Here is a 17,565-nt window from a genome sequence, read left to right as displayed (position 1 = left end):
AATATTCAAACTACACTATTTTGAAAGTGAAAATATAAGTAATAGATATGGAGAAAATATCTATGAAATATATATCTGCAAAGGACTTGTATCCAGAATATGTAAAGAATATATTCAATAATATTCACAATTCAATAATAATCACAATTCAATAATAAACAACCCGGTTTTAAAAATATGGGCCAAAGGTTTGAACAGATTTTTCATTAAGAAGATAAATGAAGGACAAATAATCATATGAAACGATGCTCACCATCATTAGTCATTGGGGAAATGTAAATTAAAATCACAATGAGATACCATTACAAATGCATTAAATTGGCAAAAATTAAAAAGGCTGACCAAATGTTAGCAAGGATGTAGAGCAAATGAAACGCCCCCCTTTGGGAGGCCAAGGCAGGTGGATTGCCTGAGACCAGCCTAGCCAACATGGCAAAATTCCGTCTCTACTAAATATACAAAAATTAGCCGGGCGTGTTGGCATGTGCCTGTAATCCCAGCTCCTCAGAAGGCTGAGGTAGGAGAATCACTTGAATCTGGGAGGCAGAGGTTGCAGTGAGCCAAGATCATGCCACTGCACTCCAGCCTGGGCAACAGAGTGAGACTCTGTCTCAAAAACAAAAAACAAAAACAAAAACAAAAAATAGTGCAACCACATTGGAAAACAGTTTGGCAGATTCTTAAAAAGTTAAACATACACCTACCATTTTACCTAGCCATTCTATTCGTAGGTATTTATTTACTTAAAAGAAATGGAAGCATATTCTCCCATACAGACTTGTACAGGAATATTTATAGTAACTTTATTTATGAAGTTACTGAAAACAACCCAAATGTCTATGAAAAGATGAACAGAAAAACAAATATTGGTAATCCATGAATGGAATATCGCTCAGCAATAAACAAAAAGACCTACTGATACATGCAACAGCATAGATGAATCACTGAATAATTATGATGAGTAAAAGGATCCAGAAAAAAAGGAGTACAGACTCCATGATTTATTTACATAACATTCTAGATATACAGTCAGACACCACTTAACAACGTTTCAGTCAACAACAGACCACATATAAGATAGTGGTCCCAAAGGATTATAATGGAGCTGAAAGACAGGACTGAAAAAGTTCTATTGTCTAGTGATTCCATAGCACAACACATGTGTTTGTGGTAAGGCTGGTGTAAAAAACACCCTATTGTGCTGCCTGTTGGATAAAAGTATAGTACATGCAATTACATTCAGTACATAATACTTAATAATGAATAATAAATGACTGTTATTGGCTTACGTACTTACTATTAGATACTTTTAATCTTTATTGTATAGTGTTTTCCTTCTACTTATTAAAAAAAAAAAAAAGTTCACAGCCTCAAGCAGGACCTTCAGGAGGTATTCCAGAAGAAGCCGTTGTTATCATAGGCGATGACGGCTTCATGGGTGTCATTGTCCCTGAAGGCCTTCCAGTGGGACAAGATATGGAGATGGAAGACAGTGACATTGATGGTCCTGACCCCGTGTGGGCCTAGACTAATGCGTGTGTTTGTGGCTTAGTTTTTAACAAAAAGTTTTAAAAAGTAAAAAATAAACATAAAATTTTAAAAAACAGGATAAGAGTTTATAGAACAGGTTATAAAGAAAATATTTTTGTACAATTGCATAACGTGTTTGTGTTTTAAGCTAAGTGTTATTATGAAAGAGTCAAGTTTTAAAAATTAAAAAATTTATAAACACTTGTAGTAAGCTAAAGTTTATTCGTTATTGAAGAAATAACATTTCAGTGTAGCCTAAGTGCACAGTGTTTATAAAGCCTACAGTAGTCCAGGCGCAGTGGCTCATGCCTTCAATCCCAGCACACTGGGAGGCCAAGGCGGGTGGATCACCTGAGGTTGGGAGTTCGAGACCAGCCTGACCAACATGGAGAAACCCTGTCTCTACTAAAAATACAAAAAATTAGCCGGGCATGCTAGCGCATGCCTGTAATCCCAGCAACTCGGGAGGCTGAGGCAGGAGAATCACTTGAACCCGGGAGGCGGAGGTTGCGGTGAGCCGAGATTGTGCCGTTGCACTCCAATCTGGGCAAAAAGAGTGAAACTCCATTTCCAAAAAAAAAAAAAGTCTACAGTACTGCCCAGTCATGTCCTAGGCCTTCACATTCATGCACCACTCACTCACTGACTCACCAGAGCAACTTCCAGTCCTGCAAGTTCCATGCATGGTAAGTGTCCTGTACAGGTGTACCTTTTTAAATCTTTTACATCATATTTTTACTGTACCTTTTCTATGTTTAGATACACGAATACTTACCATTGTGTTACAACTGCCTATGATATTCAGTACAGGAACATGCTGTACAGGTTTGCAGTCCAGGAGTGATACGCTATACCATATAGCCCAGGTGTGTAGTAGGCTATGCCATCTAGGTTTGTGTAAGCACACCCTATGATGTTTGCACAAGGATGAAATAGCCTAACAATGCATGTCTCAGAACACATCCTAGTTGTTCAGTGACACATGACTGTATAACATTCTAGAAAATGCAAACAAATCAAGAGTGATAGAAGCAGATCTGTGTTTGCCCACCAAGGGTGGTCGTGGGGCTGGAGCAAAGAGGACTAGTGGATTGTTTTGTTTTGTTTTTGTGTTGGAGTCTCACTCAGTCACCCAGGCTAGAGTGCAATGGTGTGATCTCGGCTCATTGCAACCTCCGCCTCCCAGGTTCAAAGTGATTCTCATGCCTCAGCCTCCCAAGTAGCTGGGATGACAGACGTGCACCACCACGCCTGGCTAATTTTTGTATTTTTAGCAGAGACAGGGTTTCACCATGTTGGGCAGGCTGGTCTGGAACTCCCAACCTCAGGGGATCCACCTACCTTGGCCTCCCAAAGTGCTGGGATTACAGGGGTGAGCCACCGCGCCCGGCCTACGAGTGGATCATTAAGTGTCATAAGGAAACCTTTATGTGAGATGGATATTTTCATTATTTTTATGGTAATGATCATTTTTTGGGTACTTATGTACATCAGAACTCATCAAATTGAAGCCTTAGCTATGTGTAGTTTATTGAATTCCAATTATTCCTCAAAAAAGCTCTAAAAAGATAAAGTTGGTTAATTACTGGTGTCAATAAATTTAAAACAGTTTAGATGAAAAGTACACATTCCTTGAAAAACAGATCATAACTAAAATTGACACAAAAATTCCCATAAAATCTGAATAATATTACATATATAAAGAAAAATCTGTCTGTAACTAAAAGTCTTCCAAAATCTCAAACCCAAATGGCTTCATTGATAAATTCTTCCAAATATTTAGGGAGACAAAACAGCAGTCTCACCCAAACTCCTCCAGAAACCAGAAGAAGAGGGACTGCTTTGAAACTTATTTGATGAAACTAGCATGACCTCAATATTAATTAAAAGCTGGCAAGGATAAACCAAGAAAGGAAAATTTCAAGCTAATGTCTCTCATGAATATATAGGCGAAAATCCTAAACAGTCAGCAAATAGAATTCAGTGACACAAAAGAGGATACCATTGCTTGACCTAGTTGGTTTCATTCCAGGAATATACAGTTGGTTTACCACTAAAAAATAAATGAACAGTTCTCTATCTTGATTGCAGTGCTGGTTATACAGGCATATCTATTTATCAAAGTCATCAAACTGTACGTTTAAAATGTACTCATTTTGCTGTAATTAAATCACACCTCGAAGTTTATTGCTTTGAAAAATCAATATATTTTACCACATTCACAGCAAAAAGGAGAAAACTATATATCATTTTGAGGGAATCTGAAAACCATTTAGTAAAGTTGGTAAGATTCACTCATGATTTAAAAACTCTAGAAATAGAAGGGGATTTTCAAAATCTGATAAAGAGTACTACACCAAACCCACAGCAAACAGCATACATAGATTGGGAATTACTGAAAGCTTTTTCCTTGAGACTGGGGAGAAAAAAAAGGTATTATCACCATGTCTACTCAACATGATACTGGAGATTCTACCTAGTGCAATAAGGGAAGAAAAATAACTGAAAGACACAGATTTGGAAAGAAAGAGATAAATCTAGTATTATTCTTTAAAAATCACATAATTATATGTAGAAAACATATAAGAAAATGTACAGGCTATTATTAAAATTAACAAGAAAATCTATCAATATATGAACACAAAGTCAATATACAAAACTATTGTACGTCTATATATCAGCACCGAACAATTAGAATATAAAAATGTTTAAATGATACCATTTACAATAGAGTCAGCAAACATTATACACTTAGGAATAAATACAACAGAAAATGAGCAAGACCTCTATACAATAAACTACTAAATTTTATTGAGAGAAATTTTATTTTTATTTTTAATTTTTTTTGTGACAGTGTCTCACTTTGCCATCTAGGCTGGAGTGCATTGGCACAATCACAGCTCACTGCAGGCTCAACCTCCCAGGCTCAAGTGATCCTCCTGCCTCAGCCTCTCAAGTATTTGGGACTACAGGAGTGTGCCACCATGCCCCACTAATTTTTAAATTTTGTTTTGTAAAGAGGTCCCACTGCATTGCCCAGGCTGGTCTCTAACTCCCGGCCTCAGGCCTCCCCAAAATGCTGGAATTACTGGTGTGAGCCACTGAGCCTGGTCAAGAAATTTTAAACGATGAACAAATGGAGATTTATACCATTGTCATGGATTACAAATCCCAGTATTCTAAAGAGGTCAATTTTCCCCAAATTGATCTACATATTCAACATCTTCCCAGTCAAAATCTCAGCATTTTTTTCTCTTGTCTCTTTTGGTGGAATTTGACAATCTGATTCTAATGTAAATATGTGAAAATCCGAAGGACCAAGAATGACCAAGGTAATCTTGGAGAAGAACAAAATTGGTGGATGTCTTATTCCATCTCAAGATTTATAATGAAACAGTAATTAAGAAAGTGTAGTATTGGTTCAAGAATAGACAGGACTAATGGCACAGAATAGAGATACTAAAAATGATGTATATGTCATACATATAGTTGTATGACACTAACACTTATAGCATGTAGAATATGTTGTGACAAAGGTGACACTGCAGAGCAGTGAGCAAAGCATGGCCTTTCCAGTAAACGGTGCTGGATCAATTGTGCATCCTTATAAAAAGAAGGACCATGACCATGGCCCGTCCCTCCCACTAAACTTAAAAAAGTACTTCTGGATGGACTCTAGATCTAACTGCAAGGTAAAACAATGGAGCTTCTAGAAGAAAAAAGGAGAATATCCACATGGCACTGGAATAGGCAAAGATTCTTAAATAGCACTAACTATAGGCCAGGCATGGTGGCTCCAGCCTGTAATCCCAGTACTTTGGGAGGCTGAGGCGGGCGGATCACAAGGTCAGGAGTTCGAGACCAGCCTGACCAACATGGTGAAACCCCATCTCTACTAAAAATACAAAAACTAGCCAGGTGTGGTGGCATGTGCCTGTAATCCCAGCTACTCAGGAGGCTGAGGGAGCAGAATCATTTGAACCCGGGAGGCAGAGGTGGCAGTCAACTGAGATCTCACCATTACACTCCAGCTTGGGTGACAGAGTGAGACTCCATCTCAAAAAAAAAAAAACAAACAAACAAACAGAAATAGCACCAACTATAAAAGAAAGGCTTGATAGATTGGACTGCCTTAAAATGTAAAATTTTGTTCATCAAAAGAGCATTATGAGGCCAGGCACAGTGCCTCACGCCTGTAATCCCAGCACTTTGGGAGGCCAAGTCAGGCAGATCACCTGAGATCAGGAGTTTGAGACCAGCCTGGCCAACATGGTGAAATCCCATCTCTACTAAAAATATAAAAGATTAGCCAGGTGTGGTACCACATGCCTGTAATCTCAGTTACTCAGGAGGCTGAGGCAGGAGAATCATTTGAAACCGAGAGGCAGAGTTTACAGTGAGCCAAGATCACATCACTGCACTCCAGCCTGGGCAACAGAGTGAGACTCTGTCTCAACAACAACAAAAGGCCACTATGAAAGTGAGAAAGCCAGCCACAGAGAGAAGGAATTTGGAATTCATATATCCAACAAGGACATGGACCACAATGTAGCAGAACATAGAAAAGAACATGACCACCTAATAGAAAAGATGGAGTAAGGACTTGGACAGGCACCTCACTAAAGAAGATACCCAATGGCTAACAAATATATAAAGAAATGCTCAGCCTCATTAGCAGGGGAACGTAAATTAAAAGGGAATAGGCCAATTAGTTCCACTATCCATCCATTAGAAAAGTGAAAGACCAGCCGGAAGCGGTGGCTCACGCCTGTAATCCCAACACTTTGGGAGGCTGAGGCGGGTGGATCACCAAAGGTTGGGAGTTCGAGACCAGCCTGGCCAACATAGTGAAACCCCATCTCTACTAAAAATACAAAAATTAGCTGGGTGTGGTGGTGCATGCCTATAGTCCCAGCTACTCCGGAGGCTGAGGCAGGAGAATTGCTTGAACCTGGGAGGTGGAGGTTGCAGTGAAAGCACTCCAGCCTGGGAGACAGAGCGAGACTGTCTCAAAAAAAAAAAAAAAAAAAAAAAGAAAGAAAAAAAAAAAGAAAAGAAAAGAAAAAGAAAAGTGAAAGACCGAAGATACCTAGTGTTGGCAAGGATATGGAAAAACCAGAATTCTCATGCGCTGCTGATTAGGGAATAAATTAGCACAGCCACTTTGCAAACTGTTTGGCAGCATTTACTAAAGTTGAATCTATTCATACCCTATGACATAGTAATTCTATTCCTAGGTTTTTACCCAATAGAAGCACATAATTATGTGTACCACAAGACATGTACGTGGTTGTATATAGCAATACTATTCCTAGTGGCTGAACATGTCCACGAACATCTGAATAAATTGTGGTATAATCATATAATGAAATTTCCTATGAGGATAAACAAGTTATTGTGACATGCAGGCACGTGGATGAATTTTACAGATACGCTATTGCATGAAAGAAGACCAACATTTAAAAGTGTATGCTGCAGAATTCTATTTATACAAAGTTCAAGAAAAGGGAAAATGTATCGGCAGTAAAAGAGGTCAGGATACTGTTTACTTTTGGTGGAAGAGGTAGGGACTGAGATAAGGGCTTTAGAGACTGGCCATATCCCCCGTTCTGGTCTGGGTGCTGGTTACCCAGGTGTGTTCATTTTGTGGAAATTCACTGAGCTCTTCATTTAAGGTTCACGCACTTTTCTGCATTTTATGCCTTGATTTTAAAATGTTCTTTTAAAAAGTTGAAAATGTGCCTGCTTCTGCCCTTTCTCCGATTACAAGTTTTTACAGCTTTCCTGAACTTCTCAGACTACCAAGTGGAATGAAATGATGACTTTTCCTTCATGGATGAAGGCAACAGTTTTGCTTATATTTTTTATTTTTCCTACAAGGAGATGTTAAATTTCATTCTGGACAGCCTATTTGTTTTTCTAAACTAGCTACTGCCAGGAAAACAGGCTGCAGAATGTAGAGGGATATGTGTGTGTGTGTGTGTGTGTGTGTGTGTGTGTGTGTATGCTTTAGGTGTGTGTAATTGTGATGCATTTATGTGCATATAGGTGTGCATTTGCATGTGTTTGCAAGACACACACATGACCGTGCATGTGTGTTTATATTTCCTTCTTACATTGATATTCTTGGATAGCAACAAAAATAAACGAAGTCGTTTCTAAACATCTGGCTAGGCAAAGAAACGGCCCCTTCAATATTATGTCAATGTCTGAGGCACATAGCACATGTTCAAAAAATATTTGTTGAATGAATGAAAGAATGAAAGAAAATTAATGAACAAAAGAAAATGGGAGAGTAGAAATGGCTTGGACGTATGTCTTTAATTTTGGATATAGTTGTTGCTGGAGAAGTCAATTATTCAACTACGTTCCCTCCTAGCCTGTCTTCCGGACACTGCTGAGACAGACGAGGAAAGGGCGTCTGACTCATTTTACTCAGTTAATGGCTCTCGACCCTCCTTTCCGGATTCTGGGCCAGCCAAGGCCATGCCCGCAGTTGCCGCTCAGCTTCTTTCCTGGTAGGGTCAAGGGCCGGGTGAGCTAATATTTGTTCAGCTTGTCCCACTACTGACACGTTAGGGAAGTGCAGATCCATGTTGTGAGTTCCCATAATGTCATGGCCTCCACATGTCCTCCTCCCCAGGAAGTAGACTGCTCTGTCATTTAAATGATTTTATCAATATTTGCAATTTTTAAAATTGGGCCAAATAGCTCCCTCTCTTCTCATTTCCGAGTCTGTTTACCGTCTTCCCTGGGCTCTGCTCCTCTGCCTGTTTACTGTCTCCCCTGGGCTCTGCTCCTCTGTCTCACTTTGAAATGCTCCTGGCACATCCCTGTCAGCAACCACTGGAGCTTCCTTGATTAGCTGCTCCCTTTGCCCCTTCGAAGTTTGTAGCTCAACTCCCCTGGTGACGTAATGCTGGCCCAGGCTATCCGTGACTCCCTGCCGTCTCCCTCCACCTCCGCAGGGAGCAGAGGTGCCTCAGGGCAGCCCGAGCCCTCCAGTCACCAGCCCTGCTAGGCCAGCAGCTACAAGGCCCCCCGCACTGTCGCTGGTCAGCCCTGGGGATCATCGGCAGGGGATGGCAAACATGGATCCAGGGCGCCACCAAGCCTGGCTCCTGCATCCAGGATAGACACCGCTAATCTACTGCGACATTCTTCTTCTCAGAGCCTAGAGAAAAGCTGAGAATCCTTCTTGGGCTAGTGCAGTCAACGGGCACCACCCATCAATAGAAACGGAAATGTGTCTCCTCTCTCTATGGTATCAAGTTGCCACACACGTGGCGTTCTCTGAATTTTCCATCAGCATTTAAGACCCACTTCTCTGAGAAGAACGGAGCTACAAAAAAATGGACCCAGCACGGTGGCTCACGCCTGCAGTCCCAATGCTTTGGGAGGCTGAGGTGGGAGGATCACTTGAGGCCAGGAGTTCAAGACCAGCCTGGCCAACACGGTGAAACTCCGCCCCTACTAAAAATACAAAAATTAGCGGGGTGCGGTGGCACATGCCTGTAGTCCCAGCTACTTGGGAGGCTGAGGCACTAGACTTGCTTGAACTCGGGAGGCAGAGGTTGCAGCAAGCTGAAATTATGCCATCGTACTCCAGCCTGGGTGACAGGGTAAGACCCTGCCTCCAAAAAGAAAAAAAAAAAAAAAATGTACCCAGCACAGTGGCTCATGCCTGTAATCCCAGTGCTTTGGGAGGCCAAGGTGGGAGGACCACTTGAGACCAGGACTTTGAGACCAGCCTGCACAACAGAGTGACCCTATTTCTACAAATAATAATTTTAAAAATTAGTCAATTATGGTGACATGCTCTTGTAGTCCCAGCTACTCAGGAGGCTGAGGCGAGAGGATGGCTTGAACCTAGGAGATTGAGGCTGCAGTGAGCTATGATCACGTCACCGCACTCCAACCTGGATGACATAGCAAGACCCTGTCTCAAAAAAAAAAGAAAAAAAAAAAGAAAAAATGTCTGATGGGGACTCATGGTCCAGCAAGGTGCCAGGCAAGTTGGGGCAAGAGAAAGGATCATAAGCCCTTTGTTGAAGCTGCTTATGGTGTCCCTAGGAGGGGCAGGACATATACATGAACTAAGGGGTTCATCAGGGGCTGGGAAGAGCACCTCTGGTGGGAGGCCCCCGTCACGGATAGACAGAGACGAGGCAGAGCAGGCAGGGACTGGGGGAAGCAGGAGCAGTCAGAGCAGACCCCCAGGTGAAGGAGCCCAGGGCTCAGGAGATACATTTGGGAGATGGAGGCTGATGACAAGGACACAACTGCAAGGTGCTACCACTCTGGGGCAGGAGATGAGCTGGGCAGGAGGAGAACCATCTGCAGTGCTAAAAGTGGGCCACAGGGTCCTCCGTGCTGACAGAGTGGGCCTGGACAGTGTGCAGGGGACAGCATCCAAGCCCCACGCTTTCCCATCTTTTCTCCCAGTCTGGCGCAAAGCTTACTGGAGAGAGGGGAGGGCCGAGCAGGGAAGGAGGGAGGTTGGGGAAGGGACAGAGCAGGCTCTGGCTGTCTGGAGCCACCGCCCCCCCCAACTCTACATTGAGAGGACTCGGCCCCTGTTGAAAGATTTGTCATCAGTGCTTAGGTCGGGGCAATGACATGATTTGGAAAGAAGCAAATGGTTTCCAACAAAGAAAAGTGTACAGGATCAGGGGGCTTGGGGAAATGCATGGTGATGTGAGCTCTGGTACAAATCAACGTCGATTCGAAAGGAAAATGGAAAAGCCGTGGTGGTGAGAAACACCTGTGTGCCTGCCACTCCGGGGAAGAGCTGTGGCGTCTCTGGCTCAGGAGTGCAAGCGAAGGCCTCGGAAACAGCAACTTTGGCAGGGAGCCCACACCTTGATTCCCTTCTCCTCACTTGCTTCTCCCACATTAAAAACACAGCTCTAATGAATCACCACATTCTAGCTCTTTTCCTATCTCCCAGTGCTAAGACGTTTCCAGTAGGAGAGCTGACCTGGAGCCAAACAGCAGTTCCTCCTGGTGGTGCATGACTCATTGGAAAAAGTGTCTCATAGGCTATTAAAAGAGTGGGGGAGGGCGGGTAAAACATTTGGCTTCAAAGCAAATTATATGGAAACTAAACAAAGTACATGTAATTCCGACACTGAATACTGCTTTCCTCAAATAACAAGACAGAGAAAAAAATGGGCTCTTTAGTTAACGCAATGCACAGATGTTCCAGAAATGAATTAAATGCTTCAAAACAATGCAAATGAAACTCGGCTTAAACAGGTCAATATGTGAATGCGTGTTTATCTGCTAAACTCACACATGCAAAAGAAATGAAGCATCTTTACTTCCTTAAACTCACCTCGTCACGCTTGGAAGCCCTCATTCCTGAGGATGTGGGGACCAGAAACGTAAACCTAACAAGGTAATGCCACCAGTTACTTCCACAGAAAAAAAAAAAAATGAGTTTGATTCAACCTAAGAAAGCTGATTTTTTTTCAAACGAAGTTTTAAAGGTCAGGTTAGTGTGGTCATTTTCCTGAACCGAGGAGTACCTTTTGCATCATGCCTATTACTGGACACAACAAGTTCCCAGAAGCATCTGATTATCTCACAGTACAACACCTACATGTTGTTTACTTTTCCAGGTAATTTGGTGGTTTGAAAGCATCCTATAATCTTAGACCCTATTTAAAAAAAAAAACAAAAAACTGCCCTCTGAATGATGCTATAAAAAATTTTATCACTGATGGTTTTCCCCCATGATATTATGAGCAGTGTTTGTACATTTCAGTGTTTGTGTATTTCATCAATCAACATTAAGTTATATTACCTCTTAAAAAATGTCATCACGGTTTCATGAGTTGGAATTGCCTGAATCTTGTAGTTTAGTTGCAAGAAGACCCACAAAAGCATTGTTTTCAGAAGACGGAATTCACTAAAGGTAAACAACCTGGCCAAAATAAAAAGATGGAGAAGAAATTTTAGAAATAGCACAAAATCATGCTGCTTGTAAGAAACTGGTTAGAATGAGTTTGGGAATGAGGTGACACCACCTTTGAGTCAGAAGGTAGCCTCAGACACCGAGCAGGTAAACAGCTTACTCAAGGCCACTCAACTGGGAAATGGCGGAGCTACGATTTGACTCTCAGCAGCCTGACACGGGGGCCTGTGTTTTCACCCACCCTCTGTGCCCCTGCAATATCATGATCATTATTTAATGAGCTCTTACTATGTGCCAGGTGTTCCCAAGATGTTCTCTGTAGATTCTTTCATTTAATCCCACACAACCATCCTGCAAAGTTAGGATATAGTCCTTATTTTTATAGATGTAGAAATTGAGATTAACCCTATATTTATTTAAAATTTCAGTATTTTGTTCATCATGGCATTTTTTGCATCAATTTTTTTTATAATTTATTTTCATTTATTTTTGTAAATAGTGGCCTTTACCACTATTTTTCTTTTTCTTTTTTTTTTTTTTATTATACTTTAAGTTCTAGGGTACATGCGCACAATGTGCAGGTTTGTTACACATGTATACATGTGCCATGTTGGTATGCTGCACCCATTAACTCGTCATTTACATTAGGTATATCTCCTAATGCCATCCCCCCCTCCCCCCTCCCCACAATAGGACCCGGTGTGTGATGTTCCCCTTCCTGTGTCCAAGTGATCTCATTGTTCAATTCCCACCTATGAGTGAGAACATGTGGTATTTGGTTTTCTGTTCTTGGATTGTTTGCTGAGAATGATAGTTTCCAGCTGCATCCATGTCCCTACAAAGGACACGAACTCATCCTTTTTTATGGCTGCATAGTATTCCATGGTGTATATGTGCCACATTTTCTTAATCCAGTCTGTCACTTTTAATTCTAATATATTACAGTAAAATATGCTGCATCTTCATGACTAAGTTTTTTTGGTGCTCCCTTAAATTTTGCACCAAGGTGCCTCACTCACTTCACCTGAGTTCTGGCCATGATTGAGGGCTGAAACCTGAATAACTTATCCAAGGTCACACAATTCTGGGCTCAGACCTGGGTACAGGGCAGGTTAGAATCTCAGTTTCTCACCAAACTGGCTGTGGAACCTCCTGTGAGTTGCTTAATTGCCCTGCAGCTGCAATGTCCTCATCGGTGAAAGTGTGATCACAGCAGCTTCTCAGAGGAGAGTGGTGCGGAGCGGATGAGGTGAGTGTACGAGTTTCCTATCACTCCTATGACAAATTGTAACAAACCAAGTGGTTCAAAACAAAACGAATTTATTTTCTCATCATTCTGGAGGTCAGAAGTACCAGACAAGGTAAGATCAAGTTGTCAGCAGGGCTGTGTTTCTTCTAGAGGCTCAAGGGAGAATTGTTTCCTTGCCTTTTCCAGCACCTAGAAGCCACCCACATTCCTTTGCTTATGGCCCCTTTCTCAGTCTTCAAGTCAGCAGTTCAGCATCTTCAAATCTCTCTATGGTTCTGACTCTTTGGCTTCCCTCTTCACATTTACATGGTCCTTGTGATCACCATGGGCCCACCCAGGTCATCCAGAATAAGCTCCTCATTGTAAAGCCAGCTGACACTATTAACAATAGCAAAGACATGGAATCAACCTACGTGCCCATCAGTGGTGGACTGGATAAACAAACTGGTACATATACACCATAAAATACTATACAGCCATAAAAAAGAACAAAGGCATGTCCTTTGCAGCAACACGGGTAGAGCTGGAGGCCATTATCCTAAGCAAACTGACACAGGAATAGAAAATTAAATGCTGCATGTTCTCACTTATCAGTGGGAGCTTAAACATTGAGTATACATGGACACCATTAAGGGAACAATAGACACAGGGCCTACTTGACGGTGGGGGGTAGGAAGAGGGTGAGGATTGAAAAACTATGTATAGGGTTGTATAGTTTTGTTCTTGAATTGCTACAGAGAAATATCTGGGACTGGGTAATTGTAAAGAAAAGAGGTTTACTTGTCTCACAGTTCCACGGGCTGTACAGGAAGCATGATGCTGGCATCTGCTTGGCTTCTGGAGAGGCCTCAGGAAACTTACATTCTTGGCAGAAGATAAAGGAGGAGGAGGATTTCACACAGCCAGAGCAAGAGCAGGAGGTGCCACACACTTTTAAATGACCAGATCTCAAGAGAACTCACTCACTATCAGGAGAACAGCACCAAGAGGATGGTGCTAAGCCGTTAGTGAGAAATCCACCCCCAGGATCCAATCACCTCTCACCAGGCCCCATCTCCAACACTGGCGATTACAATTCAACATGAGATTTGGTGGGGACACACATCCAAACTATATCAAGGATATTATACTGATCACCTGGGTGACAAAATTATCTGTACACCAAATCCCTGTGATACGCAATTTACTCATGTAACAACCTGCACATGTACCCCTGAACCTAGAATAAAAGTTGGAAAGAAAGAAAAGAATTAGCTGATTAGTGACCTTAGTTCCCTCTGCAGCCTTAGTTTCCTTTGCCATGCAACCTAACATATTCACAGGTTCCAGCAAGTGGGATGTGGACATCTGTAGGGCCATCATTCTACTGACTGCACACACATACATAAGTACAGTGCCTGGCACATCATGGCATGCTCAGCGGATGGAAGCTCTTATGGATACGTGGCAGAGTCAGGTCCTAGCTGCAGAGCCCGTGCAGTACCTGCTGCAGCATGAGGCCTCTCTTCCATAAACAAGCATTGCCAAAGAATAGCTGCTACCCCATAATGTCAGCTCTGTAAGTACGGCTGTTTCCCAGCCCCCTTCTCTAGCAGCCTCTGATGGTTATCTATGGAGCCATTTCAACATTTCTTAAACCCATTGACATTTTCAGTCTCTGACCATGGACATAGCACCCTGGCCTTAAAATACATCACCACTTCCACACTCAACCACTGTATGTGGTTATGGTGGGTGGCACAAAAGACAAATCGTGACTCTGAAGGACAATGAAAATGTCACCTACCTCTCATGCTATTTCTGAACAGAGTAAAACTGTCTCTTTCCTCTCCTTTGGTTTTCAGGCCACCTACAGATGCATGGACTTTCACTCTGGCCAGACAGGACCAAGTTTGTCACCATCTGGGCAAATCATCGTGAGGCCAGAAAGGGAGACTCTCTTCAGAGCCACTTGGTATGATGTCCCTGTGAAGAACTTTGTCAGCTGGGCTGGCAAAGTGGTGTGACTTCCAGTGTAGACTCCACACCTGAGGTCCTCAAGCCCAGAAGGTCCTCTGAGGTCTTACTAAAGAGGGGCTAGCAGCAACACTGGGGAGTCCTTGGGAGCTCCCCGAATCAGAATCCTGCTTCTATTATTTATGAAGGATAATTATTAAAGTCAATTCCTCTGTCTTTAGGTCAATATCAGACCTGAAAGTATTTGTTTGTGCAACAGATAACCACACCAGAGACATTCATACACCTTTTCATTTACCTAAGAGCTCCGATGGCCTCAATCAAGACAGAACCCACAGGGACTTGAACCTCCCTCTACGGGCTGTACCATGTGTGTTTAATGCAGCCATTGGAATGTAAATGGCATTTGTTCTTTAGGGGAAAAAATGCTTTTCATAAGACACTGTCCTCTATTTTTTACTGAGAAAATTATATATCAACAATAAAAGCCCTCTTTTGCATGTAGACCATACAGAAAATCATGACCATGTGAGTAAGATATGAACAAGGATGCCCACTGCTACATCGCTTGTCACAGCAAACAAACAAACAAAACAAAACAAAAGGCCGTTAGGAAGGGAGTGAAAAGAGATCATTGTGCATTCATTCAATAGAACCCTGTACAATTAAAATTTTAAATGCTAATTAGATATGTAAATATCAACATGGAGAGAACACAGCACACAATGTCCGCGAATAAGTTGCAGAACGTTACAATCACGATGAGAACGTGTATTTCAAGTTTAAATCTTTTAAAGCAATATTATTTATGTGGTAAGAGTAAAATCACATAGATTAAATCTGCACGAGTTCCTAACAGTGGTTTGTCTTCAGGAGGGGAAGGAGGCAGAAAGTGAGGAAAGGAATGGGACTGGGAGGGGAACATAGGTGACTTCTGCTTCATTGGAAATGTTTCACTTTTCAATTTCAGACAAAATACTAATATTCGTTCATTTGGGGAGATGAGTACAACTGTGTTTTGTATTATCATTCTACCTTTATACTTTTTTAACAGTAAAAATAACATCAATATTCTTATTGTTCTTGACCATCAATAAGGAAAAAGAAGGCCTCATGCAGAGCACATCAGTGGGCTGGTAATAACCACAGGCTTTAGGCCACTCAGACGTGGGTTCAAATCCCAACTCTCATGTTGCATGAGGAGACCTTCAGCTGATCCCGTCATTTCCTATCATCTCTATTCCACAGGCAGGAAACGCCAATAACAGTATCCACCTCATTAGGCTGCTGTAGGAATCAGTCTGGATAGTCCACTTAGAGTATTTTGCATACAACTAGTGCTTAATAATTGGTGGGTATTGTTAGTATTAACTAAAGAAGCATTGGATTCAAGAACTATCATATTTGAGATGGGTGCCCGAGGTGTCCCAGACACCCTTGGGAAACTTGTCCCATGCTAGAGGGCAAGCCGTGGGACAGATGCAACAAGGAGGACATGCGTAGCTCTTATTAGGGAACTCCTGAGACCTCGAGACTTCTTGGGTTATAGGCGGGAAGTCAGGGAGAACTGGAAACACAGGGATGCAGTGCCCCTGGTTGCAAGGTAGTCTTTTGTTGAGATGGGAGCTGGACAGTGCTCTGAGATCTCCATCCTCCTAAGTCCGTGAGGAGCTTGGCTTCCAGAAAAACAGAAGTTGGAAGGAAGGTTTCTTAGAGTTAATAGAAACAGGGTTACCCAGTAGTGACCTCTAAAAAATTAACTGAAAACCAAATGCCAGGGAAATAAATTAAAACCAGAGGCTCAGGAGGTCAGGAAAACTGTTGCATATTTTACCCCAGGTGGTTTACAAAATGGAAAGCAAAACCTGAAAGAAGTTGAGCTTGAGGGACTTCAGATGGAGACAGCTGAATGGCCCAGAAGCTGCAGCATCTGCTAAGAAATGGATGTTGTTCCAAACACCTGTGATCACAAAGAGGGGACTGGACCCACAGCTGGAGGACCAGATAAGTCAGGCCAAGGGCCACTCCACCCCTGACCTTGGAGTCTGCTTTTCCACACATCTCATTCTGGGGCCACGTGGCTCCTTGGGACCACTCGGTTCTCGCTATGTCTTTTTAGTTGCTGGTAGCTTTGGCCTCCATGACCAACGATGAGGGGTGCAGCACACAGGGCAAGGCGTGGACTTTGGAGCCAGTGGAGGTCCTGTCCTGCCCATCATTAGCCCTCTTATTTCAGGGATGATAACTGTGCCCACCACATGGGATGGTGGGGATAGAAAGGGACAGTGCACGTAGCACCCAGCACACACCAGAATGTTTTCTCGAGAAAGGTGCCTTCTGAAACAGCTGTGGGCCACGGTGCCAAATCCACCAGCCAGCAGTCTGAAACTCACAAGCACCCTAATATGAGAAGCCCTAGCTGGTGAAACTTCTAACAAGCCCCCTCTTCCCGAACCCTGTCTCCCACCTCTGTCAAGCTTTAACGCAGGCAGCCACTGGAGATCAACCTCAGAAGATGTGAGCAGAGGCTGGCGAGTGTTCAGCCTGGGCACGTGGCTGATGACAAGCCCGAAGCCACACAGGGCTCTTCTCCCCTTCAGTGATAGCCCTGGACTGTCTGTGCAGACAGCTCCTGGGGAGGGGCCGGAGGAGCAGGACCCATTTTCCACATCAGTCATGTCTGCCAAGCTGGTGAGTCTAGACACTTGACACGTAATGCTCTTGACCTCTTTTCCTGCCCCGCGTACGTTTGTCAGGCTTATCCCACCACTAACCTTCTGGTTGTGGTCAGACACTTTTTTCTCCTTTCTTGGTTAATGCTGCCAGGGTGTGACAGCTCAGCCTTTCCAAGGGAGGGACAATGTTATGAAAAGTCTAAGGGATGCCATGTTTATCTTTTCTTCAACAATTG

At 42.7% G+C, this 17,565-nt stretch overlaps 1 protein-coding gene across 14 annotated transcripts in view; it reads right to left on the bottom strand.

Moving 5' to 3' along the window:
- Positions 1 to 17,565, bottom strand: part of BTBD16 (BTB domain containing 16) — a 78,504-nt gene that overhangs the window by 18,978 nt on the left and 41,961 nt on the right. For 9 of the 14 annotated variants that reach the window (XR_003719525.2, XM_028826958.2, XM_077947736.1 and 6 more), the window contains one exon: positions 11,339 to 11,458. The exons of the other annotated variants lie outside the window; for them this stretch is intronic. Coding sequence is in view for 8 of the 9 variants with exons in the window: in XM_028826958.2 (XP_028682791.2) it covers positions 11,339 to 11,458 (120 nt within the window). In the remaining variant the exon portion in view is untranslated. The remainder of the gene's footprint in view (positions 1 to 11,338; positions 11,459 to 17,565) is intronic. 14 annotated transcript variants of the gene reach the window in all.

This window comes from Macaca mulatta, chromosome 9, assembly GCF_049350105.2.
Source record: "Macaca mulatta isolate MMU2019108-1 chromosome 9, T2T-MMU8v2.0, whole genome shotgun sequence".
NCBI lineage: Eukaryota > Metazoa > Chordata > Mammalia > Primates > Cercopithecidae > Macaca > Macaca mulatta.
Note: the sequence above shows the minus strand (reverse complement) of the source record. Positions and strands in the feature narration are given on the sequence as shown.